The following is a 27,916-nucleotide window of genomic DNA, read 5'->3' as shown; positions in this document are numbered from 1 at the left end:
AGCGCATCGTGCGTGAATCGCGATAACGTTTCTTATCGGCATCTGGCGAAAAATGAGAGCGTGGCACGACACGAACAAAGGTTTTTGCTTCGAATCGCACAATTTCGCAATTTTTTTTTTTTTTTTTCGACCTTCTTAATTAACAACAGCCGGAAAAGCTCATCTTACCATTAAGTCTATTATTTATACTTATCTATAATAAGTATTAACTTATTAGAAATAATTAGCCGTGTTACTGCGCCACGCCAGAAAAATTACTGAAAATTCTCAACGCGAGAATTGATTGTAATTTTAATAAATATTTAAAAAAAAAAAAAGTCTATTATTTGTTGAAATGCCGAGATATTGAAATCAGATTTTATTTCAAATTATCCCTTATGATAACTTGCAGATAACAAAATTGACGCATATGTGGAATTAGTTACGCATTATCTTGTTCATTACTCCGAGATTGAAGAGAAAATATCGATTATCTTGTGCAAAGTTTGGTTTCGAGTAATAATTTTAAATTGATTGAAAATAGAATGAAACATATTTTTAGAAGAAGGTAGATAGATAATGATGAGGTAAGACGATGTAAATAAATTTATCTTAATTTTAAAATGCATCTGCCTGTATAATTGAGAAATGGAAAACAGTTTCAAAAATTCCTCGAAATATCCTTTTATTATATTGACGCAAAGAAAATAAAAAATATTAGACAAAGAATTAGAAGTAAACTGCTAAAAGTTTCAGATATTCATAAAAAAATAATAACGATATAAAAAGGCACGAACGTATACGAGTGAAATTTTAGATTGTGCAGTGCCAGTCTTTCCTTACTGTCAAAAATAGCTTGAGGAAGTGGTTTCATGCTCGAAACATTGAAATCACATTATCCTCACGTTTTCGACTGATCGATTCACTCGCGAACGTAATACGTCGCACTTATCGTCCAAGAACTTGATTTCTATAAATAATTGTCACGAAACAATTATCGTAACTATCGTTCGAGGTTCAAATCACCCTTGCTGTTGAAAGTCACGCGTTCTCGATTAAATACTAAATACACGTTTTAAACAACATTGAAGAATTTATAACTTCATCGGAGAATAAACGTGTAACAAACTCCTTATCGAACGATTTCGTGATGTGTCTCGAGTTTCGTGTTTTAACACGCGTTAAACAATCAGAGTAAAACGCATCAATAAAAGAGATTTCAGGAAATGCATTTCCACAAGATACATTGTGCGCGTATTGTGTTTTGATAAACAAACAACATACGTAAATTGCATTGAAATGGATGTGCGAACGAAAAGAACGAAAGAAAACTAGAAAGAAAAGGTAAGAAATGTACGAAAAAAAAAAACAGAACGCGATGCATCGATATCTTTGAAATTCTGGACGAAGATGTAAGAAAGAACGACACGAATTAAATCAAAACTATTGCGAAGTATTTGGGTTTACAAAAATTTCCAGTGTTAACGATGTTTAAGAAACCGTAAAAATTTCGAAATGCTTGAGAAAGTTGCGTAAATCAAAGACAGAAAGTCGTAAAAATCGTACGAATTTGAAGGAACGTTGAGTTCATGTACACAAAAATTGTGCGTAACATTTGAAAATATCTGGCCGAGACCTAAAAGACTCGCCGTGTCCCCCATTCACTGATTCTTTTACGAGCTCCACAAAGCAAAAATATAACGATTTGTCAAAGGAACGGTCTTGTCTCGCGAACGTGACCTCGTATCAGAAAAAGATGAAACTCATCACTTAACGTCAATCCATCGCTCTTCGTCAGCGTGGTTCACCGAAGAAGAAAAGCGTCCTCATCTTTTTGCATTCCGCGCGCCGATAACCGCGTGTCTATCAATGAGCGTCAATCCGTGAATGAAAAAAATAATCGATACACGCGTCTAGGGGGGCGAAGAAGATACTTCATAGTATTATCGCAAGGTTAAATAGCGAAACGAGCTGCTGTAGATACGAAGAAAGAAATTGGGCTTTGGCTATAAATCGATTATAATATATTTATATTTGATTGTACCTAATATTTAAATTTTGGAAATCTCCGGTAGATAAAGAAAATAAGAAATAACGTGGATCAGAGTAAAAAGATTGAATTTTTTGATCAATTAGATCGTGCGCTGAGGCGAGTCGAGTGGCTCAAGAATCCGATTCTTGAGCAATTCGAATGGTTCACAAAATTCGATTTTTAGATAACTTGAGCGATTAAAAGATTCGATATTTGCTTAAGCGATTTAAATTAATCCGAAAAATTCTGTGCTTCAGTTTGCTAACGAATCGAGATCGATTCGAATCTAAAATTTTCGATTAATATGACGTTTGACTTTCCTACGATTTAATTGCGATCCCAATCTAATCGAAACCACGCAACGCTCGAGAGTTTGAGTACACTTAAAGTAGCACTCGACGATCAACTTGACAAAAATTCAACATATATGGAAATCCCTGGTATTTATGATCTGTTCTACTGTCCCCCATGTTTTTGTCTTTCTGCTTCTCTCACTTTTTTTCGTTTTCTTGTTCCAGGGACTGAGAGATGTCCTCAGAAGGGTGTCGTGAAGCAAGTAGCTTCGAAGCTGCTAAGGGCGCTGTCCGAGAAAGGACTGGCCTTGCTCGTCAACCACGGCATTCCAGAATGCAAGGTACGCATTTCCATCGATACTCGTTCTACATCGTAATCGTTGGATCGAGCAGCGTTTCGAACATTAGGTACACGTATCCGGGCACTCGCGTGATTATACGCGTCAAAAAGTGTTAACAAGTTGAATGATGGGAATATTTGAAAAAATAAAATTCGAAATCCTGTTGAACGTGTTTATTGAAAGTTTTATGATAGTTCAAGCTTGGTTGAATGGAATACGTATTTTTAAATATTTATATGTTGAATAATTTTTAATTATTTATACATGTATCTACGTATGAACACTTACGTATTACAGAAAAGAGATATAAGTCTGTTCTTATAGACTTCTCTGATTTCAACATACTAAATGTACAAAATTTAATAATATATTTAATGTAAAGATTAAATTATCGCTCAGTTTTTAATTTTGTCATACTGAATCTCTGTGCTCTAGATTCCTAGTATCTTAATTTTATTTCTGAAATTTGTCAAGAATAACATATGACACGAGATACTATATCTTGATTTTACTATATTTTTAAATGTATGTTTTCAACGTTTATATTCAAGTTTAGTTATAATTGAACTCTGAATGAATAAATACATACGTTACAGTAGTTAAGCAATCGAATTACTTACTATCGCAAAGTACTATACAAATAATCAAGTTCCAAGCGTCTACTCACGTTTCAAGCATACGATTCGTTTTAGTAAAAGGAGTGGCCGACTCGAATTTCGAGTATTTGACTCGGTTCAATAACCAGAGCCCCTACCCCAGCTTCGATGTCACCCGCTTAAATTCTGTAAAACAAACATTTTCCCACCTCCAGTTGCTCGAATCGTTAATTCAACTTAAATTTCACCCGCTTTGTTAATTGGAATTCTCAAATTTCTCCATTAAAGATTATGAGGAAGGAAGGCTGTAATTTTATACTGATTTAATTAACCATGAATTATTAAAAAAAAAAGAGAGAATATATCCAGTTGCAAAAGTGTAAGCTTGTTAAATGGGGAGAAGTATTTTTGATGGCCACGCGTTCCATCATATTACACGCACGATGAGACCTTACCTTGTAACAAAACTCGCGTCCTCGGTTGACTTACAAAATTACTATCTCGCATGGAACCAGAATTAAAGGAGTCAAGGCGAAGTACGGCGAAATCCACGTCAAGGGAAATAGGTATAAAATTCGCAAGGTTGCAGCGAAAAAAAAAGAAATTTTACCCCTTAACGCGCAAACTTTTCGTTGGTTTATCATTGAAAATGATAACACTTTTTACGATATGAGAAACGAATAATAAAAATGAATGATACGCATACGGACATTTTTAATATTACAATTAATAGCTTTATTTAGTATCTTTTATTATAAGACACGTATAATGTGAATGAAGTAACATTTTTTATAATAAAATAATTAAAAGATACAAATTTTGAAAAATGTTAGATTGCAAGTACACAAAGCTTACATAAAGGGATTTATTGTAATGAAAAATATCGGACAATATCCTAATATTTATGGGTGACATTGTATTCTTTTTTCTTTTTTTTTTTTAAATAAAATATAATATATTTTAGTATAAGATATCGCAGCTTCGATTTGTAAATAATAATAAATAATAATTTGTATATAATTGTTGATCAGTCGTAAGATTATGTCAACGGAGATTTCTTAATGCCCTCGTTACGATGATACGTCATGACAAATTTTCAAGGGTTCGAAGATAATGTAATAAGTGGGTTTTACGCGATGACCTTGCCGAAGTTGGTGAGACCTCGTATCAAAGAAGAAGCCCGTTATCATGACCGGTTCGTTACAATTTCACGAGATAATTCGCGCGTGATCTACTATAAATACGCGAACGTATTTATCGTTTATCTTTACGCTACGTCCACCCATACAATGTATCAATTCATTTGGCTCGTACGCGTACTATTATACTTTGCCGGTGACTTGCAACTGAATGGGAATGAACATCCGGTATAATTGACAATTTGGAGTTTTGGAATTGTTACGAAAAAAAAAGGAACATTTGCCTAAATAAGCAAAATTTGAAAACTTACGATCGGAAAACTAAAATTAAGGATTGAAATTGTTGAATTCTCAAATTGAAAATTTCGAAATTTGAAGGTGTAAAAATTGGAAAATTAAAAAATTCGCATATGATGATTGAAGAATTTAAAAATATTTGTAAACTCAAACATTTTTATATCTCCCTCCCCCTCCTTTGTTTGCTACGAGAGTTGAAATATTAGAAAAAAAACAAGTCCGAGGAAATTTTACAATGAATATTAGAATAGACTCGAAGAAAAAATATTCAGCGCCTGTATCGTACCGTATTATGGGTTCTTCCATAATGAATAAACAAATTTCTTTCGCATGCTTGATAAATTCCATCTAAGCGGTTTAGCATTAATTATGGTAATTGATAACTTAGCATGAAGTAAAGGAGGTATTTAGAAAATTAATTAATTATTGGTATATAACTAGTTCGTTCAAACAAATTCAATGATTTGATTTCTCTTAATTATCAGGAAACAATTATACATATCCAACAAGATACCTAACCCCAATCTTAGACCAGACAATTGAAAAACAAGCCGGAAAGATACGCTTTACAAAACAAATGTTTCATCTATTACATTTTGTATTATTTTTGTTACTTTCATTAAAATTTTAGTATCAAAATTATTTGTTATATTCTCTTTGAAAGACTTTCTCAAACTTCATTTTCTCACTGCGTTAGTTCTTGACTATTTTCCCTATAAATTACCCTAAAGACCTAAACAATATAATCGCCTGCTGCACATGCGCATTGTATGTGCATCGATATCACTTTAACATTTTTTTCTATTTTAAGGAAAATATCAACTACAAACTAAAAGGCAGAATCATATCCACATTTGACAGACATTTTTCTAAAGAAGGAAAAGGAAAACCAACTAATTGGATGATTACATTTGTAATATAGGAAATTCCCTATTGGTCGCACCTTAATTTCTTATCAGACATTGCGTAAAAGATACATTACACATCGATAATAGATAACACGAAGGCATTCACTATTTCACAAATTTCACCGCGCCATCTGTTACAGTAGTGCTTCGCTAACTGACCATGAATCGGTACCTTAACTGGTCAGTTATCGAGGGAGATATGTATCTTTAAAATTCTGAATATCTTCATTGATATGTATAGCTGATTTCTTTATTTTACATACATGATACAAAGGCCTTTTTACATAATTAAATTTGTTGTTTCACAATCGACTAATGAAATGGATAATAAACTAACTCTTAATTTGTAAAATTTACATTATATTCAAAATGCGAAACTCGCAAAATTTAAAATTTATTAATTTTCAAATTCCTAAATCTTCAAATCCTTGTGTCTAAAGATATCGCAATTTTGAAATTTGTATGTCTAAAAAATGTATAATTTTTTTTAATTTTGCTTTGTTACCAAACTATTCTTATCACTGTGCAATGGTAATTTATGACCTGTAAAATTTCGCTATATAATAATATTAGTTCGGTCATTCTGAAATTCCGTCTAAATACAAACTTAGCCAGTTAACCAAACACGCTCCCTCCTGAAAAAATTCCATGTTACTTTTCGACGGTCCTTCGCAATGACGTCACAATATTTCATTATCAGCCACATACACATCTCAATTGGTTCAAACAAACTGTCGGTTTTAATTACCTCGGCTGGAATCGAATTAAAAATTATTGGTGAGAGGAATACGAGCGATGAGGTTAGGAAAGGGGGAAGACAAGCGAAAACAAGCATCTGTACGATGCCTTAGAATCTCTCGAGTAATTGCTCAACCTAAATTAGGCACATGTTGGTTCATGTGGCAGTTGTTGATTCGATTAGATAGTTGCAACCCATTTACAATGTGAAATAGATTGTTTACTGGCCAGCATGCCTGGTCTATTCCAGTCTACTCTCATGGTAAACAACGTATTCGATCGATGGAAGAATTCTGTGGCAATCAATGTTACTAATTGAATAAAGCGATCTTCTTGTGGAACAGGAGCGTAGAAAAATAGTACGCAGATGGTCTATGATTCGCCTTGAATTTACTGAGGGCATTTAGTTTAGTTTAGTCGATTATTTTAGCCACTAATGTTTATAGATTCAAGACTTAAGATATATAAAAATATCAACACATATGACGTTTGTAAAGAATAATTTTACCATAAAAGCTTTCATTATTTTTATTAATGAAGCCATGAAAAATTTATTAATTTTGTTTAAGTAAAACAAGCTACTATCCTGGCTTTTCGATGCTATGTAAGTATTTTTGTTTTATATTAGAACAAATTTTCTACTAAAGTTTATATATAATATTATGGATTTTATTATTTACTTTATTATATGTTATATTATCATTATAGAATATACATATAATAAGTAATATATAACTAATTTGAAAGCTTGTTCTCCTTTAGAAAATTATATTTTATTTTAACTTGACGCTTGATTGTTAGGTTTGTAATTAAAATCTTTTATTATAATTTTGTATTTCGTTGCAAAAATCTTAAATTATTTCCAACGTCTATTTTATTTCACGATCAGTAATAGATTCCAAGCAACTTAGATGACTAATTGTAAGTAAAGTTCACATCTTTGGTCATTTACAGGAAATAATAAGCAATAAAAACGATTCCTGCAAAAAGAAGCATAAAAACCAAACATGAATATTTTACATGTTTCTTAACGGCACCACACAATTAATTATTTAATATATGTAGATCCAACTTCAAAATATTTCTCCACTGCAAAATTTTATTTTGTTATAGATAAGTTGAACGATATAGTCTTCCAAAATAATTCAGTTTGAGAAACGCGCGTACAAGCTTATTTTGGTAATCGAGAAGCTTAGAAAATATTTTGTGAACTCAGAGATACTCCCAGGGATCGAGGTGCATCTTGCAGACTTGATTTTGCAATTTACAACTGTCTTACTGTCGCACTATTTTTATGAAATTTGTTGGATTTTTCCATAGTGCTAAGCGTTTATTTAAGTAATAATATAAAGCAGAGTATGTAAAAAGTACGTGTTGCAAGACATGTGGCATTGCTTCTATTTTACATGTAGAATTTAAAATGGCGTGTCAAAAGGTCACATGGAGATTACATAAAAACACATTTATGCTGTTTCTTTTAAATACAACGACGTTTCTACTAATATTCCTTCAACTTTCAAATAAAATATGTACATTATAAATTTCTATAAAAAAATTATCCTAGATTTTTCATTTTTTAAATAATCATAACTTCTTTCAGATTGAAAAAATTTTGGTTTAATTTCTTCAGCCGATGTCATCGATTAAAGTTTTGGTAAATTGCTTATTCAAATTGACTCATAGTGCCATTGAAATATATTATCTACATCTACATTATTCTTCAAGGAATTTTAAATAATCATAAAACACGAATGATGGCATTAATGCAACCAATTAATACAACGAATTATGTAACCCTCCTCATTGTTCCACTGAACCTATCGGAACTTTTTGTTAATGATTTCGTTGAAGATCGCTAGGCATGTTAAGTCAAAAAGTCATTTTTCTTTGGAATATTATTCTTACTTTTTTCTGTGCCTATTAAATTTTGCAATATTCTTATATATTTCACATACTTTTTTATCATTCCTAGTATTGAGTATATTCACAGTCGATGAGACAGGTTTTTACACAATTTCGTAAGTCATTTAATCAGAAGCTCGTGATAACTGAAATGACACGCATCAATGTGATGACTTTGTCGTCACCGGTTTCGTCGATATCTCACGAATGTTACCTTGGAAGGTTTCTGATACCGAACTCAGACATTAATTACATAATGTTTCACTCAATGAGGTGTTGCTACTCTCGGGTGTTTTTATATTTGGATCATTAACCATTTGAATTTATATATGTATTTCTCATGAAATCACATGTCGCTAATTCATAAAAAAATCTTTGATCTTGAAAAATTCATTAAAAGGTCTTTTTAATCTTGGAAAATTTATAAAATAATCTCATAATACTAGGCTTACATAGAGTTTTGATAATTACTATTGTAATAATAATATATTATTTACAGATGAAAGCAGCTTACAGAGCTTTCGATGCATTCTGCGAACTCCCAGAGGAAGTGCGAACCAAGTACGAACGCAATGAGAGCAACTACGGATACGTGAAACCAGGACCATCAAAGTATAGTTTATTTGAAACTGAATTTATTATAAGAGAATTTTTATTTAAACTTGTTAATATTTTTTTTGTGGTTTATATTCATAGATACACCGATGAGAAAGAAGCTCGACATGTTTTCAATGTGACCGGACGCGAAGGACCTCTTCCGGACGAGGAAGTACCTGGTTTTAAATCGGCGGTCGACGAACTTGCTCGTGACTTCAAGCAACTATCGGCAATGCTTTTAACTGTAATGTCAAATTTTTCTGTTACATATGAACATACAAAATAGATTTTAGTTGTCTTCTAATTTATAAGAGCAATTTCTAAAAGTTGACGCAAGATCCAGCCCTTCGTGTTATTAATTTCTACTAGTTGAGCATTTTTTATATTATTACTTCTTATTAGACGTAAAAAATCTGGATCTCACGTTAAGCTGCTTCTTAAAAAACTCGAACATTTTAATTCAAACTTTTCTGGAGCAAAGAATTAATAGAATTACATTGAATAGATTCGTTCACAGCTATAATCTCTTCCTTTCGTAATATTAAACTACACAGCGTTGCACAAATATTTAAAACGCTTCTAAATATATTTCTTTCTCTTTCTCCATTGATGTTTGTTCATAACGATCCGGAAGCCTTTATGGACAGATAGTTTAACAAAAGTGAGTTGCTTTAACTGTGAGTAACCCTACAAACCAATCTATCCCGCAGGCAAACTAACACGATTGGTTTCTTCGGTTGCTTTACAGCCGTCATTAGGTACTATAAAATAAAAATAGGGGCCAATGTATGTGATCTATGCCTTGTAGGCTCTGGCCGTGGGCCTAGAGCAATCCCCTGATTTCCTGCTGTCGAAGCATTCGCGCATGCTGGGACCTGGTAACGAGTCGACCCTTCGTCTTCTTTACTATCCTCCTCTTGGTGCACCAGCGCCAGGATTGGCTCGTTGTAGTGCTCATTGCGATTATGGAACTTTCACTTTGTTGGCACAGGTAGATACATCTATAAAACTTAATAAAAATTCCGATTAGATACATTTTTTTATTAAATTGTATTTTCAGTTTCCAATTCTATCTAAGTTGCAATTAAATTTCTTTTTAATCCATCAAGATATAAATTATAACATAATAATTTTTAATTATTTAATTATTTTTAGGATTGCGAAGGTGGTCTAGAAATACAGACTCCTTACGGTGAACGATGGGGAAGAGTTGGTCATCTCCCAGGTGCAATTTTGGTGAACACTGGCGATATATTAGCGAACTGGACAAACAATCAATTACCAGCATTAAGACACCGAGTTGTTGTACCAGAACATTGTGGTCGAGGTCGTCATTCCATTGCATTTTTCGTGCATCCAGATACTAATACTCTTATCGAGCCTTTAGATACAAAAATCGCACAAGCCAACCAAGAACCAGCATTGTGTCGTTTACAGAAAAAGAAACGCGGTGTTATGACTGCGTATCACCATATTCAACGTCGACTTCGAGAAACTTATGCTTCTTAACGGTGTTAACACAATTATATCTTTTTGTTTCTGGATAAAAATGTCTTAACTTGTCATTGAAATTTGAGTTGAAAAAGACTTGAAATTTTTAAATACCAATGTAACATGATCAATTCTTATGATTCTATGACATTATACGTTTTTTTTTAAAGAAGCTAATACACCAATAAGAGACAGAATAATCAACTACCGATTATGATAAAATGGCTCATCCATATCTGTTTCAAACAAAGGAAAAGTTCCATCGATAAAGTGCAAGAACTACAGTGTTGCATCACTAAGGCAATAATAAAGAAATTTGTACTTACATTTTGTAAAAATTCATTTTATATAAATAATTTAATATGCCATTAATAAAACGGAAGACAGGTCAGTGATTTGTCATTTGTATTTTTTTATTTTATATTGTCTATATACTATTCTGTAATTTTCTAAATACAACGATATCCAATTAAAATCCAGGATCCCAATCAAGCTTTTGTTTCTCCCTTTTTATTATGACACAAATAATATTATCTCCAGGTTGGAATGATATTGTTGGATCTTCAAATCTGAGACCACATTCGAGATTAGTTTCTATCGACGACATTTCATCCTTTAAATGCCTCATTGATACCAATCTTCCTATAACAAAGTATTCAAATATTGTTGATAACAATATAAAAAATGTATGTTACAGGTATTAAAATTAATATTCAATGGAAAATAAAATACTAAATGAAATTAATAAAACGTAAAGTAGTGGATTAGTAAATGAATTTCATAATTGTCATAACAAATTTACCTGTAAAAATATTTTCATTTCCTCTTACTATATGATACAGTCCAGATTTTAAAAGAACGCCTTTAACGCAACGGCAACCTGCAACGCTTACTTTCTTATTTTTTTCATGTATATCAAATTTTTGTAATACCGTTGCTTCACCTATATTTAAAAATCGAAAAGAAATCATTATTAACATACAATATTTATATTATAATTATCTGTTATATAATATTAATAATCATTACCTGTTATTTCTTCGATATTGACTTCAGGTAGTAAACTATTAATTTCTGCCTTAACATTATCAATAAGTTTATATACAATGTTATACAGTCGAAGAGGTATGCCTTTTGCAGTGGCCTCTTCTTCTACTGTTTTAATTGCCTTTACATTAAACCCATAAATAATTGCTGAGAACAGATAAATAATTTAGAGTAATGTATAGTAATATATAACTTTATTTTAAAATTTTGTTACCTTTAAATGTATCCGCTAATTCTATGTCCGAGCTTGTGATGGATCCAACACCATAATGAACAATGTTTAGTTTGCATATTTTATCACATTTATATGAGTCAAAAATATCTAATAATGCTTCGACACTTCCTGCTACATCACCTTTTATAATAATATTAACTGTTGGAGTAGGATCCTCTATTATACGTTTATTTTTTTCTTTTTCAGCCAGTTTTTCCCTCACCTTTCTCATTACTGTTCTATCTCTTCCAAATGTTCTTCTAATTTCTAACAGCTTTCGATAATCCTATAATAGTGAGAAATATAGGTTGTACTTTCATAAATAATTAAAGTATATATTCTGTGTCCACTGAATATTACAATGAGATGTTCTTGTAGCCTTTGGTCGGCAACAGCTTTATGTTGTTTAGCTAAAGTTTCATTGTGCTCTTTCTCTCTAAATTTTAGAACTTCTTGCAATATTTTATCATTTTCTACTTCTAGCATTTCATCTCCAATATCAGGTAATTCTTTCCATCCAATGATTTGTATTGCATCCGATGGTTTAGCTTCCAAAATAGGGCGGCCGGAATCATTAAACATAGCTCTTACTTTAACCCATGCTAGTCCAGAGACTATTAAAAAATAAGGAATATCAATAAAAATTATTTTAATATATTTAATTTATAAAAGTTAGTATTGCTATTTTTTACCTAACAAACATCCTTTCTTTAAAGTACCACGCTGAATTAAAGCCGTCACTAATTTTCCACGACCAACATGATTACTACACTCAATAACAACACCTTCTACTAAGCCTGCAGGATCCCCTTTCAAATCCATTAATTCCGCTTGTACAACTATAGCTTCTGTTAATTCTTGTAAATTAGTTCCCTTTAAAGCAGATATTTTCACACATTGTACCTCACCACCAAGTTCTTCAACTACAATTCCATGATCTGCAAGTTCATGTTGTGTCCTTTTCTGTGAAAACAAAATAATTAGAGATTTAAGAATTCTCAAATTCTGATTTTTAATCTGAACTCAGAGCTTTAAAACATTACAATATCAATGTTAGGTTTATCAATTTTGTTGATAGCCACAATAATTGGAACTTTGGCATTTTTTGCCATTTCTATACTCTGTAAGGTTTGTTCTTTGACACCATCATCAGCTGCTACTACTAATAATACAATATCTGTTGCATATGCCCCTCTATATCGCATAGAGGTAAAAGCAGCATGGCCAGGTGTATCCAAAAATGTTACTCGTTCTCCAGAATCCAAAGTTACTAAAATTTAAGTATAATAAAATATTTTTCTTCAAGTTATATATTTCATTTTTCAAAATTATATTTCAGTGAAATTTTAATTATATAATAATAAAATATATATAAATGAATATTTAAAGATTAATTTAGAACTAACCATCAAAGGCGCCAATGCATTGTGTAATTCCACCAAATTCAGACTGTGCAACAGACGTATGTCGTAATGCATCAAGTAAGGTAGTTTTACCATGATCAACATGCCCCATTATTGTTACCACTGGATGTCGTCTCACTAATTGAGACTTATCTGGTAGAGGTCTATACAAAATATAATTATATTACAGCCTTAAGAAAATTCACAAGAATTGCTATTTTGAATTAATTATTTAAACATATTAATTTCGTATTACCTTCTTGTAATGTCTTTATACTTTGTATCTTTATTTGAAGTTTGCTTTGAAATAATTCTAGATCTTGCACCAAGTTTTTTAATTATGCTAGATATTAATTGTCCACTTGATAAAGTACTATTTTTATTATAAATATTTTTACCACTTACAATATGAAGTACATCTAAAATATCGTGAATATTCCTTTTAGCAGAGTTTGCTAATTCTTTAACTGTCATATTTTCCCATGCTTCTATTACTGGGAATGACTTTTTTTTAAATTGTTCATTTGAAAAATTATTTAACATTTCTTCATTAAATACCATAGTTTTCTGAAAATAATTTATAATTTTATTTATGTACATATATTGAATATAATACAATAATATGTACCAATATGTATATGTATATATAATGTATTAATACGTTTTAAATCATACTTCTCGATTATTTCTTCGTTTAAAAGAAGCTAGAGTAATATGATAATATTGCCGTTGAATATGTAATACATTCAAGGTTTGTAAAGTATGATTTATATTTTCTTCTCGCCATACTACTTCTGATACTTGCCTTGATAAACTATAAATAAATAGATTACATTAATAAAAAATATATTTAGTGATACGCATTAAATACATTAAGCATTATAAATAATAACATTAAACATATTAAAATATTTATAATTTAGGACTAGCATTAAATTATAAAAGAAGGTTATGTTTGCGATCCAATACTGTCTACAAATAAACAATAACAATAAGTATTATATGTAAACATATGTTTAGTGTATTAACGAATGTATTAAGAGCAAAAAAAAATACTTCTAATTTATAACATTAAACAAAAATATAAAATACCCAGATTGAATATATGCTCTGACTATGGACGCAGTCATATTCATTTTCATCCATTAAAATTGTACATCCATGTCCCATCAGAGAGCGTTGTGTTGTTGCGTCTTAAAATTATATTCAAGTATAAAGATATGAAGGCAAATTGGTCCACATGACTGTGTTTCAAACTAATAGAGATGTTTATGATTTTTCATAACAATGCATGCATTCATTTTACAACAATGCATTGTGCAATGATAAAAAATTTTAGATTAAATTTTAGATTACGTTAATGGAGCCCAATAGATTTTTTTAGGAAGGCAACAGAATTTGATATTCGAATTATATTTTATTATGTGGATTATATAGTTCATCTAATACGGGTCTTAATAAATATTTTGTCCTTTGTTTAAGATCTATTTCTTTGGCAGATTATCCCCATGAAATAAATGTAGGAATTAATGCTATTAATAATAATAACAAGGTAATTAATGATCATTGTAGTTCTCAAGTTGGAAATTCTGGTAGGTGTAAGCACATGGTACGCATTCACCTTGAACGCACATGTATTATTTTTGAATAGATAATTAATAGTTTATTTGATATTTTTGACTATGATTATAAATGTGATTTATTTGCAAAATTAATATGATAAAGGAATCAATTGAACAACTGGGTTAGTCGGTCGTAGCTTTTAGGTGGTTTTTAACGTTTTTGGTATAATTGTAGTATGTAACCAGATATATATCCAGAAAGGAATCTCCTTTTTAAGATTGATAATTTTCAGCAATTGTGAATACTTCCGCTAAGTGGGATACTTTTACTTAGGCTTATAAATTACATTGTTAAAATTTTAAGAAGGTGGAGAGTGGTCCAACTAAATGGGATTATTTGTATAATTAAATATTTGAAATTAATTCACTTCATTCTAGAATAGATATATTTATACTATTTTAACATTAAATCAGTTAATAATAAAATTTTCTCTATTTTATAATTTCGTAAAATATGATAAATTACATTAGTAACATACATCTAAATCTATTTATCTATTTACATAAGTGGATTTCAAAAATCGAACAATCTGAAATTGCTTATCATCAATATCGATATATTCTTTCGGTTCGATGTCACTAATCTTCAGGTTATCCATATAATATAATACATTCGCTTACCTCTTTCCATCAATTTTTGTTCTTTCGTCATCGTTGTCCATAAATGGATATTATTGAAACAATTAAATAGTAATGAGGAAAAATTCGAAATTACAAATCATAAGCTTTTTACAATTAAATTACAATTTGGTACGTAAAATACGTTTTGTTGACAGTTTCTGATCTAAACGTGCGAAATTACAAATATGTCAGATAGCATGGAACGAGATAAAGTTGAGATGTTCACATCTAAAGAAAGGGAAGAAGAAGAAGAAGAAATGAAACGAGAACTTATAGGTACCTGAATCTTACTCTTTTTAATAAAATACTTTTATTAAAAGCATTAATTTTATTAATTATTTTTCTTTTAATCATAACAATTTTATCATTTATATATTTATATATATCATTTATTTCATTATTTATGTATATATTTTATCATTTTATAAAATAATTTTCAGATATGAAAATGTACGAGACATGGTATACTTACAAAGATATGAAAGAAATTTTAGGGTTTATTAATGAATCTAAGGATATGGCAAATATGGCTAATGATGAAAAAGATACACAAAAGGTTGATTTACTCATGTTTAATAAAGTCTTTGTTTATTTTGAACATAATTGTTCACATTTATAAAAATCATGGAATATGTATTATTGTAGTATATTATATGCAATATGTAATTAAGATATGTATATTAATATGTTTTTAGGAATTAATCCAATCTTCTAGTGAATGTACCTCCGAGGTAATGCTCAAGGCAAATTTAACACAAGAATTGGAGATACAAGAACACAATGATGCAACTCAGTCGATACAATCTTATAAACCTAATCATACATCACCAATACATGAAAGAGCATCTTCACATGGATGTAGCAATTCTGATCTTGCTGCTGCTATTGCTGATTCAAGAAACCCTATGTACAGAGGGAAAAAATTTGATAGCAAAGATACATTTATTAGATTACAAGACAATTCAAATATCCGAGATAATTATTCTCATAGCACGAGTAAATATATTTCTTTAAAATCAAAAAATTCTTTACAAGATTCAGATATTATAAATAGCTCAGAAACAAAAATGGACACACATTCTGAATGTGATCAAAAATTGGATCGATGGCAAATTAATCCACTTGATTCTTGTGTTAGCGAAAATGATGTGCCTTTGCAAGAGCCAAATCGGCCAGTAGTTGAAGATCGCATGCCATTTAGATTATGCAAAGATGCACAAACACCTGAGACGCTTGAGAAGTTACTGCCTGAATTAAACTTTTATTTGAAACAAACAGCAGAGTTGTGGCATAGTTGGCACCGTACTACCGATACTAAGTTTCAATGGGGGTCACCCATTCAGGTGGGTACCTCCATCCAATCCATTTCTTACAGATCCTATCATTAATGAATATAAGAAAATATTGGATTATTCGGGAGACTTCATTGATTGGAATTAACATTTCTAAAAGCAGAAATTAAGTTCTGCTATGTTTTTAGTGAAATTGAGATATTGGCTCTTATCTAGAATGCTCAATTCTATTCATTCTATTCAGTGGATATACTCTAATCTCACTGTCATTTATCCTACCTTTTACAAAACTTTTTTAATAACGAGGAATTGAATACTCTAGTAACCTGTGAAAATTGTTTAAAGTGTAAATTGTCATTTCCCAAAAAAATCCTTCAAAAAATGATATTCATGAAGCTATTTAATAGATGGCTAAAAAGTCAATATAAGCAATGATATAAATGTATATTCGACTAAATTAAATCGAAATCAAGTTCATTCTATTAAATTTTACTATGAACTTTCTGAACAATCCAATATTTATTTGTTTTTGCATATAAGTTAAATTCTTCGTAATACAACATTGTGCCATGGAAAAAAAAATTACCTGTATGCACAGATTTATGTTTAGAATGATAATGTTTTCTCCTAAAATATTCATAATTTTAATATAAATTTCTATTGATTCTTTTCAATAAAAAATGTGTAACTATTTATTAATATAATATCTCTTTGGCATAAATAGTATCAAATTTGATGTTGTCTCTTATGCTTACAATTAGCAGTACAATGGTTGTGATAAAATTTAACTAACATATTAAAGATGACTTTACTGGCAAAGTTTACATATTTTTTATTTATATATATACTGATAAGATAATTTGAGAACAAATAACATTAATGCTTTATATAAATCTGATCGAAGATTATGATTGGTGTTTCTTATAAAAGTTGTAAAGTTTGCATTTATACAAACATATGTATTTATAAGTGTTTATAAAGAAAGAACAGTAATTAAAACTGTAAGCTACAATCTTTGAATAAATCATATTTCTGTAAAAAAAAGAATAGTTTTATTGTTATAATTCTAATCCTTCTTTCAACATTTCTATAGGTGGGTCTTGCTAAAGATAATTTGGATAAAAAATTAGTAAAAGATATTAAGACTGATCAGAATCAAATGGAATGTACAAACAAACATAGCAATGAACGACCTCATAAACGTAAATCAACTATGATTCTTTCTTCTTTCTCTGATATAACATATTCTAGCAGTGATGAGGATGAAAATACTATTAAAAAAAAGAAAATTCAGTCTCATGAAGATACAAACAGGGTATTACGTTCAAATAAAATGGTATGTACTGCTAGATGCAGTGAAAAAAATAAAAATTTAAACCAAGACAATGATAGCAGTCTCTTAGCAGATAATATGGAAACTGAAAATTTTAAAACAGATTGTAAAAAAGAATCTAAAGAATATTTATCATCTGAATCAATTCCCTTATGTCCAAAAAAAGTACCTCATAATATTAGAAGAAGTATTACTAAAAGGAGAGAACATGTTATTAATATGTCTTCTAGCAGTCCATTAGCACATAGTAGCAATGAAAAACAAAATGCAATAACTTTAATATCTAAAAATAAAGGTAGTATTCTCACTGATGAAAAAATTCTCATAGAATTAGAAAATGATAATGCTAACGACAATGTTAAAATAATGTTTGAGAGTACAGAAACTAAACCATTACCAAAGAAAGGTTTTTCAAGTAGAATAAACAATGTATATGTTTCTTTGGAAAAACTTCAACTTGAAAAACGAAAAAGGCATGAAATTGAAAAGGAAGAAGCTGAGAAGAAGGAAGCAGACCAAAAGAAAAAGAAAGAAGAATTTTATAAAAAACAATTAGAAGGAAGGCAAAGAAGAGAAAAGCAAAAAGAAGAGGAGGAAAAGCATAAAGAAGGAAAAACCAAAAAGTGGAATACTATAGTAGACGTGAAATCTTTAAAAAAAACTAACAAAGATGAAGAAAGATTACAAGGTTTAAATAGACAAAACAAGTGTACAACATCAGTAAAGGATAACATGTTGTACGAGGTAATCATATCCTTTTTTTTCTTTTTAGTAATATATACAGGTAAAATGTTATATATTTGTGCCTCAATTCTTTTTAGGACGATAGTACTTCTGTATCTAGAGAAATGAAGATAACAGAGAATAATGTCACAAATAATGTAAATTGCCCCATTTGTAATAAATCTTTTCCAAGTGATAAAATAGAAACACATGCTGCTGGATGTGAACAATATATATCTGATAATGAATACGAAAATGATTTATATATAGTGGAAAATAAATCATCACCAATAGGCATTAACAATACTGAAATTCTTGAATGTGGTGTTTGTTCAAAATATAAAACCACTAATGGAATACATTATGAAGATCATGTTAATAGTTGCTTACAAAGACAGCATGAAGAAGAATCGTCAAATGGTAATTATTCTCATTTTCTCTTTAAATTAGATGTAAACAAAGTTATATATTAACAATATCGTATATTTTTAGAATATTCAAGCAATGAAACCAGTAACATTCCTAATTCGCCTATTCGTTGTTTCCGACCAATTAGTGAACAAACTCATTCACATATAGATTATAGAAGACAATTCTCCTCAGACAGTAAAAGACAAATATATCCTAGTAGAAAAAGAAAACATTAACAAGTACTATTGCTATCTTTAAAACAACAAATGTATATGTATGTATGACATATATATACACTGATAAAAGAATTGATATTCTATCATGCTTTTAATGGTACTGTTATACTATTCATATCTATCAGAAAAAGATTATAACAATATGAAACGTACACCTCAAATTTCTTATAAAATACATAACATATAATTCTTTTTGCGTTTATTGTAGCATTCCATGTTTTGTAAACATTTATGTATATGTGTGTATTCTTTTATTATAAACATATTTATTACTTTGGATCAAAACTAAGTTAAAATATTTTTATTTACTTTCTGTTTGTTATCAAATAACAAAGTAGTGATTAAAATCAGAAACGTTATTAAAACATCAGTTTATTTCTTTGTGGGTAATTAATTGTACAGTTCGCACAGTAAATTTAAATGATATAAATTAAAGATTCTTGTTAAAATGCTTAAACGAAACTACGTTTGACAAAAAGGAACGTATAAGAGATTAAATATATAATATCAAGTTTTGTAGATCAATTGTAAGCATTTATACTGTATAGTAAAATGTATTTTTCTACAGATGATTCTCGTTGTGAATAAAATATTATATTATGTCTTTTGTATTGTTTATTCTAAATTAATTATAAGTAATGTGTTAAGAACTACAAATCATAAAGATAGTTAAATATTAATTGTGTATTGAAATTATATTTACATCAAAAAAATATACTTATTGTCATAACAGGATATAAGAAACACGATTATGTAAGATGAAATTAAATAATATTCAAGATAATTTAATGAAAGAAATACTTATAATGATAAACAGATACATATCTCAAATATACATGATAAGAATTCAGTTGACTTACATACATACGTATTACAGCATATATATATATAATATTTATAAAAATAATTATCAAAATCTCTATATAGTATAACAAATTCATTGAATTGTCGTAAAACAAGTATTATGAAAACAATTTTTCAATTTATAGTCATTCTACTTTTGATTAACAGCACTTTGTCCCTAACCTTAGATGGTTCATGGATAGGTATTAAATATGTTATATAAAATACAATAATAAAACTTTTTTATATAATATCAATCCTATCAATATATAATATATGAATTTCTGATTTAGGTAAAATTACGACCAATAAACATGAACATGGTAAGAATTTTTTTAAATTCTCTAATATTATTATTATATTAATTATTACTAATTATGATATTAATTATATCTTTTTAGAAATCATATTTCCTGCAACTGTACCAGGAGGAATTTATACAGATTTGAGTAAGGCACATATTATACCAAATAATTTTAATGAAAATAATGATGTAACTAATCGATGGGTTGGTAATCAATCAGTTACTTACACTAAAGGTTTTTATGGTAATTATTTTAGATTTTTTAGTATAAGAACGTTAATATGTTTATACAAGTGTTCTTGATTCTAAATAAATTTTTAATATTTGTATTACAGTAAACAACACCTTATTGAAAGCACCTAAAGTAGTATTAATTTTCCATGGTGTAGATACATTTGCTACAATCATTTTAAATGCACAAAAAGTTGGAGAAACGTCAAATATGTTTTTAAGATATACATTTGATGTAACAAAATACTTAGAAGTAATCAATTCATTTTTTATTTATTCATATCATACAATTATTTATTCTATTTATTTATTAATATTCTACTTTTCAGAGAGGAGAAAATTTATTGGAAGTTTCTTTTTCTTCCCCTGTTAAAGTAGCTGAGGCCTTACACAATAAACAAGCATTGAAGTATGTTATTCCTCCAATATGCAATCCAGATAGTTACAATGGAGAATGTCATGTAAATTATATAAGAAAAATGCAAGCAAGTTTTTCTTGGGATTGGGGTCCAGCTTTTCCATCAATGGGTATTTGGTGTGTTTAATTTTATTATTTATTTACATTATTTGTTGTTACATATTAATCAAAAAGAATTTTAGGAAAAGTGTAGAAATAATTCCCATAAATGAAATTTATATTATGGATGTTACAACAGATATTCATAAAGAAGGAAAATTTTGGAATGTTATAATCACATTATTTCTTGAAACTACCTCACAAAATAACACAATTTGTCATATCTCATCTATTCTTAATATTAATGAACAATCAAATATTCATAATACCAGCAATGTTAATTTACAAACAGACACAAAAAGTACTATACTTCTTAAAGTACCTACGGTACGTTCCCAATAGTGGCATATAATTTACTAATATTTGACCAATATATGCTTTTAATAAAATAATATTTTTACATAGAACCTTGTACATGAATGGTGGCCGAATGGTTATGGCAATCAAACTCTTTACTCATTAACTGTAACTGCAGTTACTTCTACTAATGTTAAGCAGAAAACTATACGCATTGGTTTTAGGACAGTAGAGCTTGTACAAAAGACTCTGAAACAAGGATTAAGCTTTTATTTTCAGATAAATAATATTCCAATATTTGCGAAGGGTAGTAATTTCATACCAGCTAGTATTTTTCCTGAGTTAACTACTAGGACAGATACAATTAAACACTTATTGACATCTGCCAAGGAAGCAAACATGAATATGCTTAGAGTATGGGGAGGTGGACTTTATGAATCCGAATTATTTTATAATATAGCTGATGAATATGGAATCATGATTTGGCAAGATTTCATGTTTGCATGTGGAATGTATCCTACTACAAAAGACTTTCTTGAATCAGTTAAGAAGGAAGTAATACAAAATGTACAAAGATTAAAAAATCATCCTAGTATTGTTCTCTGGGCTGGAAATAATGAAAATGAAGCAGCTCTATATGGAAATTGGTATGAAACTGGAACTAAACAAATATATAAAACTGATTATATCAAACTTTATGTAGATTTAATTAAGAAAGAAGTAGAACAACTTGATTCCACACGACCTTTTGCAATATCTAGTCCTAGTAATGGATTGTATACAGAGAAATATAATTATATTGGAAAAGATCCATATTCGAAGTTATTTGGAGATGGTAAAATATATTTTTTCACTATAGAAACAGTTTGTATTTGAAAACAGGTGTAATATAATAATATTTTAGTTCATTATTACAACTATTTTAATAATGGATGGGATATGAACCAATATCCTCGTGCAAGATTTTCGTCTGAATATGGCTTTCAATCGCTACCGTCAATTTATACTATGTTGCCGGTTACAAGAACTATTACTGATTTAGATATAGACAGCAACTTCTTTAAACATCGTCAACATTTACCATTAGGAACAGTATATTTGAAGAATCTTATTTCAAAAAATTTAAAATTACCTGACACTCAAGATAGTCTAAAAAGATTCGAAAATTATGTATATTTAAGCCAAATTAATCAGGCTGTTTCGGTAAAAATACAAACAGAGTTTTATCGGCAATCAAAGTCGGATTTGAACGAAATAGGAGAGGGAATGACAATGGGTGCTTTGTATTGGCAATTAAATGATGTTTGGCAAGCTCCATCTTGGTCTTCCATAGGTAGATGATGATTACTGAAAATAGGATGTAATATTTAAATTTATTTTGATGCCATTGATAATCTTATTTATTTAGATTTTGATGGACGATGGAAAATGCTTCATTACTATGCTATGGAATTTTTTGCACCTATTATAGTTACATACTATATTAATGATATGCAGCTTTTAATCTATATTGTCTCTGATATGACATATTCAATAAAAAATGCTATTTTAGAAGTGAATCTTTATGCATGGAATAGCATAAAACCTGTACAATCATATGTTCATCCTAATATAATTATTGTAAGTATATGACAAAAACACTTAGCAAATAAAAGAAATGCTTTTATATTAAAACCTTGCAATCAACATTTCTTTTTAATAGGAAGCAAATACAGTAACTAAAATTCATAATAATTTACTAGAATATTCATGGATTTTAAATTCTACAGCACTTAATGAATGTCAATCTAACTTTAGTACTAAAAGTAATTGTATTACAACACTCACCTTGAGAAACAAAACTGGAATTCCAATAGCACCAAGAAATTACATATATCCAAGCAATGCTCTGAAGAACATTGCATTACCAATTGCAAATGTTTCTGTAAGTTCATCCTTGAATCTGCAAAAGAGATGTTATGCATTTTTGTTTAATATGAAATATTTCATTTTAGGTAAAAGTAAATGATAATCATTTACCTGGAAGATATTTTAGTTATCCAGATATTGAACTTGAATTAATAACAAATAATATAGCACTTTTTGTATGGCTAGAAGCTGGTAATGTTTGTGGTCGTTTCTCAGAAAATGGTTTCCATATGTTTGAAAATAATAAAAATGTTACTTTCCATGCATGTGAATTTATCACACCAGAAGTGCTAAGAAAATCTTTGAAAGTTACTACACTTTCTGGTATTTATTAAATTCGTCTAATACTGGCAACTCTCTGATTCTATGTAAATAATGATTGTTTACCTTTGTAATATTAAATTTCAAGTCCTTCGTGGAAAATATGTCTCGCGATGTAAATAAATTTCGAATCCAATAAGAATAACCAGAATAATTAGAAGTATACTAATTATTAAATACATTAAATTTGACATTTTGCTTCGTTAACTTATAAATTTATCATCTAATTTTGGACAATTTTTTATTGGTTACTATTGAAAATTATACAATGGCTTTTTATAACAAAATATAACATAAATATTGAAGTTAGTACATTATCACAATGAAACATAAAATCAATGTATACAATATGTATAATAAACAATATTATTAAAGAGAGTATATATAATTAATATAATTAGATTATTAAAAAGAATATATACAATTAAACATTATTATATATTTGTTATTTTTCTATTAATCAATAATATCAGGAGTTAATAATTTTAAAATAGTACGTGTACTTTCTTTTTCTATCAAATTCTAGTATTTAATCTTAAAAACTACGGAAAAATAATTTATTGAATTGATGCAATAACGCACTTACAATGCTAATAAGCGTAAGCTGAGATTTGTTTACTGAATTTTTTTTAAATATATTATTAGCAAAACACTTTATAAAAATATACAAAGCAAAATATATAAAAATATACAAGCAATTTTTCTATAAATATATGTACATGTAACAAAAATTACATGTTATAATAAACTATCTTTTTTAAAGACTAGATAAAGATATCTTATTTTGTAAATAGTATTGTGTGTTAAAATTCTTCATAAAGATAAAAGTTATTTTTTTATGAACGTTATTATATGAACGTTAAACATTTATAAATATGACTTATGTTTGATCGTTTTTAAGCTTCATTTAAAGCACATGTTAAATGTTAAGATTTACCACTGCCTATATTTTTAAAAGTTAATCTACCAAGATCGGTTAATTTTTGTTCAACTATTCAATAATAAGTATTATTAACAACTTCCCTATTACTGTTTAATTTGTGCATATGAGGGTATAACTTCTTCTGATGGCGAATGTAGGTAACGACGACTTAGATTAATTGCTACCATTATACAGCATAACAATAAGGGACCAAAAATGGCACCTTCTACACCTAAGCAAAAGACACCACCTACTATGGAAAGACCTGTCAGATATGGATGTCCACCCCTAAAGTAAAAAAGCAATTAATGTAAATGTAGTTATATGTATCTAAATAAATATATCTTTATTGCAATTTTTAAAAATTATAGTACCCTTTAATTTCTTTGTAGAATTCAGTTACCACAATATTGCAAGGAAGAAAATGAAACATGAAAAACAGAATAGCAGTCATAGAACCTTGAGTAAACCAGAGTTCCAAAGTAGCTGGGATGCAAGCAAAATATGCATCCAAAAATGGCACGGCACCGAGTATTGTTGCAAAAGCTGATGGTAAATAAATTATTTTTACTTGGAACAAATTATGTGTAAACCATGTCCACATGCCAAAGAAAGAAGCAAGTTTAAATGTTGCAGCAAATACTCCAATTACTGCTTCTTGTAATGCTACAGCAAACCTACAAAAGATAAGATGTTAGGCTTCTCTTCCAAAATACGTAATAGGATATATTTTTATAATTCAATATATACATACCCCTCAACATGGAGAGTGCTTATAAATAAGAAAATTAATTTTTCAAAATAATTTGTATTACAAATGATACAAAATATATTGATGTATTATAAAATCTAAACATTTACCTGTGACAATTAATAGGACTAAATACTGTAGTTAACTCAATGGGTTTGTATGTTTTTTCACTAGAACTAAGGAGGTAAAAAAGCGTCGTAAAAAACACCACCTTAAAATGAAATTTCTATTACATAAAATATATATTCTAAATATTTTCAAAATATATACGCGTTTTTTGTAATTAATTGATTACCATACTGAGAGTGAAGTTAAGTACTGCTGATCCACTCATAAGTATAATATAAAATAATTCTGTAAAAATTGTTAATATCACAGACATATTTCCCTTCACTATGCTCCAAATGGAATCCAACACTGACATACAAATCCCAATATTTTCTTTTACAAAGTTTTGTATATTGGTCATGTTAAACAGTTCTACATAAAAAGAGAAGAACAAACACATTGAATAGATCTGGATAGTGCTGCATTTAATTGCATTTAATTTTAAATGTGAAATCTTACGTAAAGGTGTTTTGCCAAAACTTTCTTTGAAGCTTTCCCACACTGAATAAGCTGCTGTAACATCTACAGTAGGTCCAATTAAATCAGGACTTTCATTAGACATCATCCATGCTTGATAAAGTCTATCCCAAAGTTCTAAAACTTTCTTTTCCAACTGTTCAGCCTTTGCAGTATCTAAATCTTTTACCAATCCTTTTATCTACATCATATATTACATATTAGTATTGAAATATATTTAGTAATTATAAATATATACATATATCTTACTCCATCAGAAATAGCACTTCTTCCATATGTGTAAGCATTATCTAACACACTATTAACTGAATCTTCCCATTCTTCAGGTAACCAATCAATGTCTGAATTATTCATTAAAGATGAATTAAGTATCTCTCCAGTAATATGAATAAGATGCATACCTTCTGTATAAACCTAGGAAAAGCATAATAATTTATAATCATTTATAAGATGTATAAGGTAGCATTTATTATAGCTTCATTGTACCTGTATAGTTATAAAAATAGAGGTACAAGTAGTAAATATAAGTAGGCCAAAAATCACAGCAATTGTTACTACAGAATCAACTGAAGCTTTCAAGGCTTTTGTTAATTTTTCATCAACCATGATTCCAATTTTATATAAACCTCTAACATTAACTGGTAAGAGAGCTTGATGTCTTTCTATACACCATGTTTTTATAATTTGTATAATAATGTTGCATTGATTTTTAATCATCTTCCCTACTCCAAAATAACTCCCAAGTTGTTTAATAATATAAAAGGCTATGGGAATAATTAAAATGTATATCATCCACCTATGTTTCCAAAGGAGCATACCAATGCAAGCATATAATGCACCATACATGTATTTGTCAGTATCAACCTTATCACTTTCTATATCTATAGACATTCGTAATTCTGTTTTCAATCTTCTTAACAAATAACGATCACGTAATGGTATACTAGGTGGTTGCAGTCTCTTCATTACACCTCTATTAGTTGCATCCAATGACATTGACTTGCTGGAGAATTTTTTAACTTTTGTTTCTTTGTCTTCTTCACTTATCTTGTCATCCATGTTCTCTTTACTGATATTTTCTACTTTTTTACTTTTAGAAAACGAAGGAAATGAATCTTGTTGTATATTTGTGGTTAAGTTATTTGTTAATGCAAAGCATATTGCTTCCATAAATGTCATTTGTTTATTTTCTAATTCTTGGTTTTCCACAATGCCTACTACCTCATAAATAAATCCTATCAAGTATAGTATCTGTAGTGTTATAAATACAATAATTTGATAAGCACCTAATATGTTTGAGACATATAAACTAATCATGAACCATATAACAAATGAGGTATAACGGAAATGTATGGAATTATTCGGTGTCCAATAAATATACAACACAGATAAATATCCAATAAGTATAAAAGCAATCTGTAAAAATTACATTACTATTATTGATCATTACCGATATGTGATGAAATATATTTCTTATGAAGCATTTTTTAGATAGTTAAAAGTTACCGTAAACGTGTTGCATGTTGTTATAAAAAATCCAGAAATAGTACTAAAAATTAGACATATTCTCCATATAAGGCAACTTAATATAGTAGGTATATAATGATATATAGTTAAAGGTATCGCACCCAATAAAAATGCACTGGCAATGTACTTAATGCGTTTCCATAAAAATGATCCTATACTGTCAGATACTTTGTCTACTATTTGTACAGGCAGCACCATTAAATTTATTATTAAAGGAGTATGAGACACTTCCGTTTTTTCAAACCATGACTGTACCATCGTAGTTAACGAATATTTGAAAGGGAATAGAACAGAGCCACATAATAGAGCCCAAATTAGAGGTTTTACAAAAGGTCTCAATATAATATATAATCCAAATCCTGCTGCTGAAACTAGACACAAGAAGAACAGTGCCACGGCATTATAAATGCCTTGTTTTAAGGCTTTTTCATGACCCGCACTGAAGCCGGACAGCATGTTAAAGAGGTTATCCATAGGCGACCGTGTACTATCCAT

At 29.2% G+C, this 27,916-nt stretch overlaps 4 protein-coding genes across 8 annotated transcripts in view; 2 read left to right on the top strand and 2 right to left on the bottom strand.

The window, feature by feature from the left end:
• Window positions 1–10,710, top strand: part of LOC117239232 (2-oxoglutarate-dependent dioxygenase htyE) — a 35,003-nt gene extending 24,293 nt beyond the window's left edge. Inside the window, exons 3-7 of one of the 2 annotated variants that reach the window (XM_033504678.1) lie at window positions 2,530–2,645; window positions 8,725–8,837; window positions 8,922–9,066; window positions 9,631–9,813; window positions 9,978–10,710. In XM_033504678.1, coding sequence (XP_033360569.1) covers window positions 2,530–2,645; window positions 8,725–8,837; window positions 8,922–9,066; window positions 9,631–9,813; window positions 9,978–10,331 — 911 coding nt within the window. In that variant the 3' untranslated portion in view covers window positions 10,332–10,710. Of the gene's footprint in view, window positions 1–2,529; window positions 2,646–6,244; window positions 6,386–8,724; window positions 8,838–8,921; window positions 9,067–9,630; window positions 9,814–9,977 lie in introns of those variants that run through there. The other variant, XM_033504680.1, reaches the window with a different exon arrangement.
• LOC117239230 (transmembrane protein 245) lies at window positions 196–27,916 on the bottom strand. 3 transcript variants are annotated; one of them, XM_033504674.1, is made up of 11 exons: window positions 27,401–27,916; window positions 26,381–27,310; window positions 26,144–26,308; window positions 25,877–26,075; window positions 25,605–25,789; window positions 25,420–25,520; window positions 25,313–25,330; window positions 24,933–25,235; window positions 24,638–24,846; window positions 20,173–20,181; window positions 196–209 (listed from the first exon to the last, which is right to left on the bottom strand). In XM_033504674.1, the coding sequence occupies exons 1-9, from the start codon at window positions 27,914–27,916 to the stop codon at window positions 24,663–24,665; spliced, it is 2,601 nt and encodes an 866-aa protein (XP_033360565.1). In that variant the 3' UTR covers window positions 196–209; window positions 20,173–20,181; window positions 24,638–24,662. The 3 variants fall into 3 exon arrangements, with proteins under 3 accessions (XP_033360565.1, XP_033360567.1, XP_033360566.1); XM_033504676.1 differs by lacking the exon at window positions 25,313–25,330; XM_033504675.1 differs by lacking the exons at window positions 196–209; window positions 20,173–20,181 and having other exon boundaries at window positions 24,401–24,846.
• On the bottom strand, window positions 10,471–14,161 carry LOC117239231 (translation initiation factor IF-2, mitochondrial). Of its 2 annotated transcripts, XR_004494389.1 has the most exons (12): window positions 14,070–14,161; window positions 13,653–13,791; window positions 13,234–13,544; window positions 12,981–13,141; window positions 12,618–12,844; window positions 12,267–12,537; window positions 11,935–12,188; window positions 11,575–11,860; window positions 11,343–11,507; window positions 11,116–11,256; window positions 10,640–10,955; window positions 10,471–10,549 (listed from the first exon to the last, which is right to left on the bottom strand). XR_004494389.1 is itself a non-coding variant. In XM_033504677.1 (11 exons), exons 1-11 carry the CDS (start codon window positions 14,117–14,119, stop codon window positions 10,783–10,785), a joined length of 2,178 nt encoding a protein of 725 aa, XP_033360568.1. In that variant the 5' UTR covers window positions 14,120–14,161; the 3' UTR covers window positions 10,471–10,782. The 2 variants fall into 2 exon arrangements, 1 of the variants encoding a protein (XP_033360568.1); XM_033504677.1 differs by having other exon boundaries at window positions 10,471–10,955.
• LOC117239229 (beta-mannosidase) lies at window positions 15,214–24,017 on the top strand. Its single transcript, XM_033504673.1, has 16 exons — window positions 15,214–15,289; window positions 15,376–15,496; window positions 15,661–15,776; window positions 15,916–16,563; window positions 17,606–18,589; window positions 18,667–18,988; window positions 20,352–20,381; window positions 20,460–20,606; window positions 20,698–20,846; window positions 20,923–21,128; window positions 21,194–21,437; window positions 21,516–22,242; window positions 22,312–22,740; window positions 22,816–23,027; window positions 23,110–23,331; window positions 23,402–24,017. Exons 2-16 carry the CDS (start codon window positions 15,406–15,408, stop codon window positions 23,648–23,650), a joined length of 4,776 nt encoding a protein of 1,591 aa, XP_033360564.1. The 5' UTR covers window positions 15,214–15,289; window positions 15,376–15,405; the 3' UTR covers window positions 23,651–24,017.

The sequence above is a fragment of the Bombus vosnesenskii genome, unplaced genomic scaffold (genome assembly GCF_011952255.1).
Source record: "Bombus vosnesenskii isolate JDL3184/JDL3185 unplaced genomic scaffold, Bvos_JDL3184-5_v1.1 scf7180000013888, whole genome shotgun sequence".
In the NCBI taxonomy this organism is placed as follows: Eukaryota; Metazoa; Arthropoda; class Insecta; order Hymenoptera; family Apidae; genus Bombus; species Bombus vosnesenskii.
This window is presented reverse-complemented; position numbering and strand designations above follow the sequence as displayed.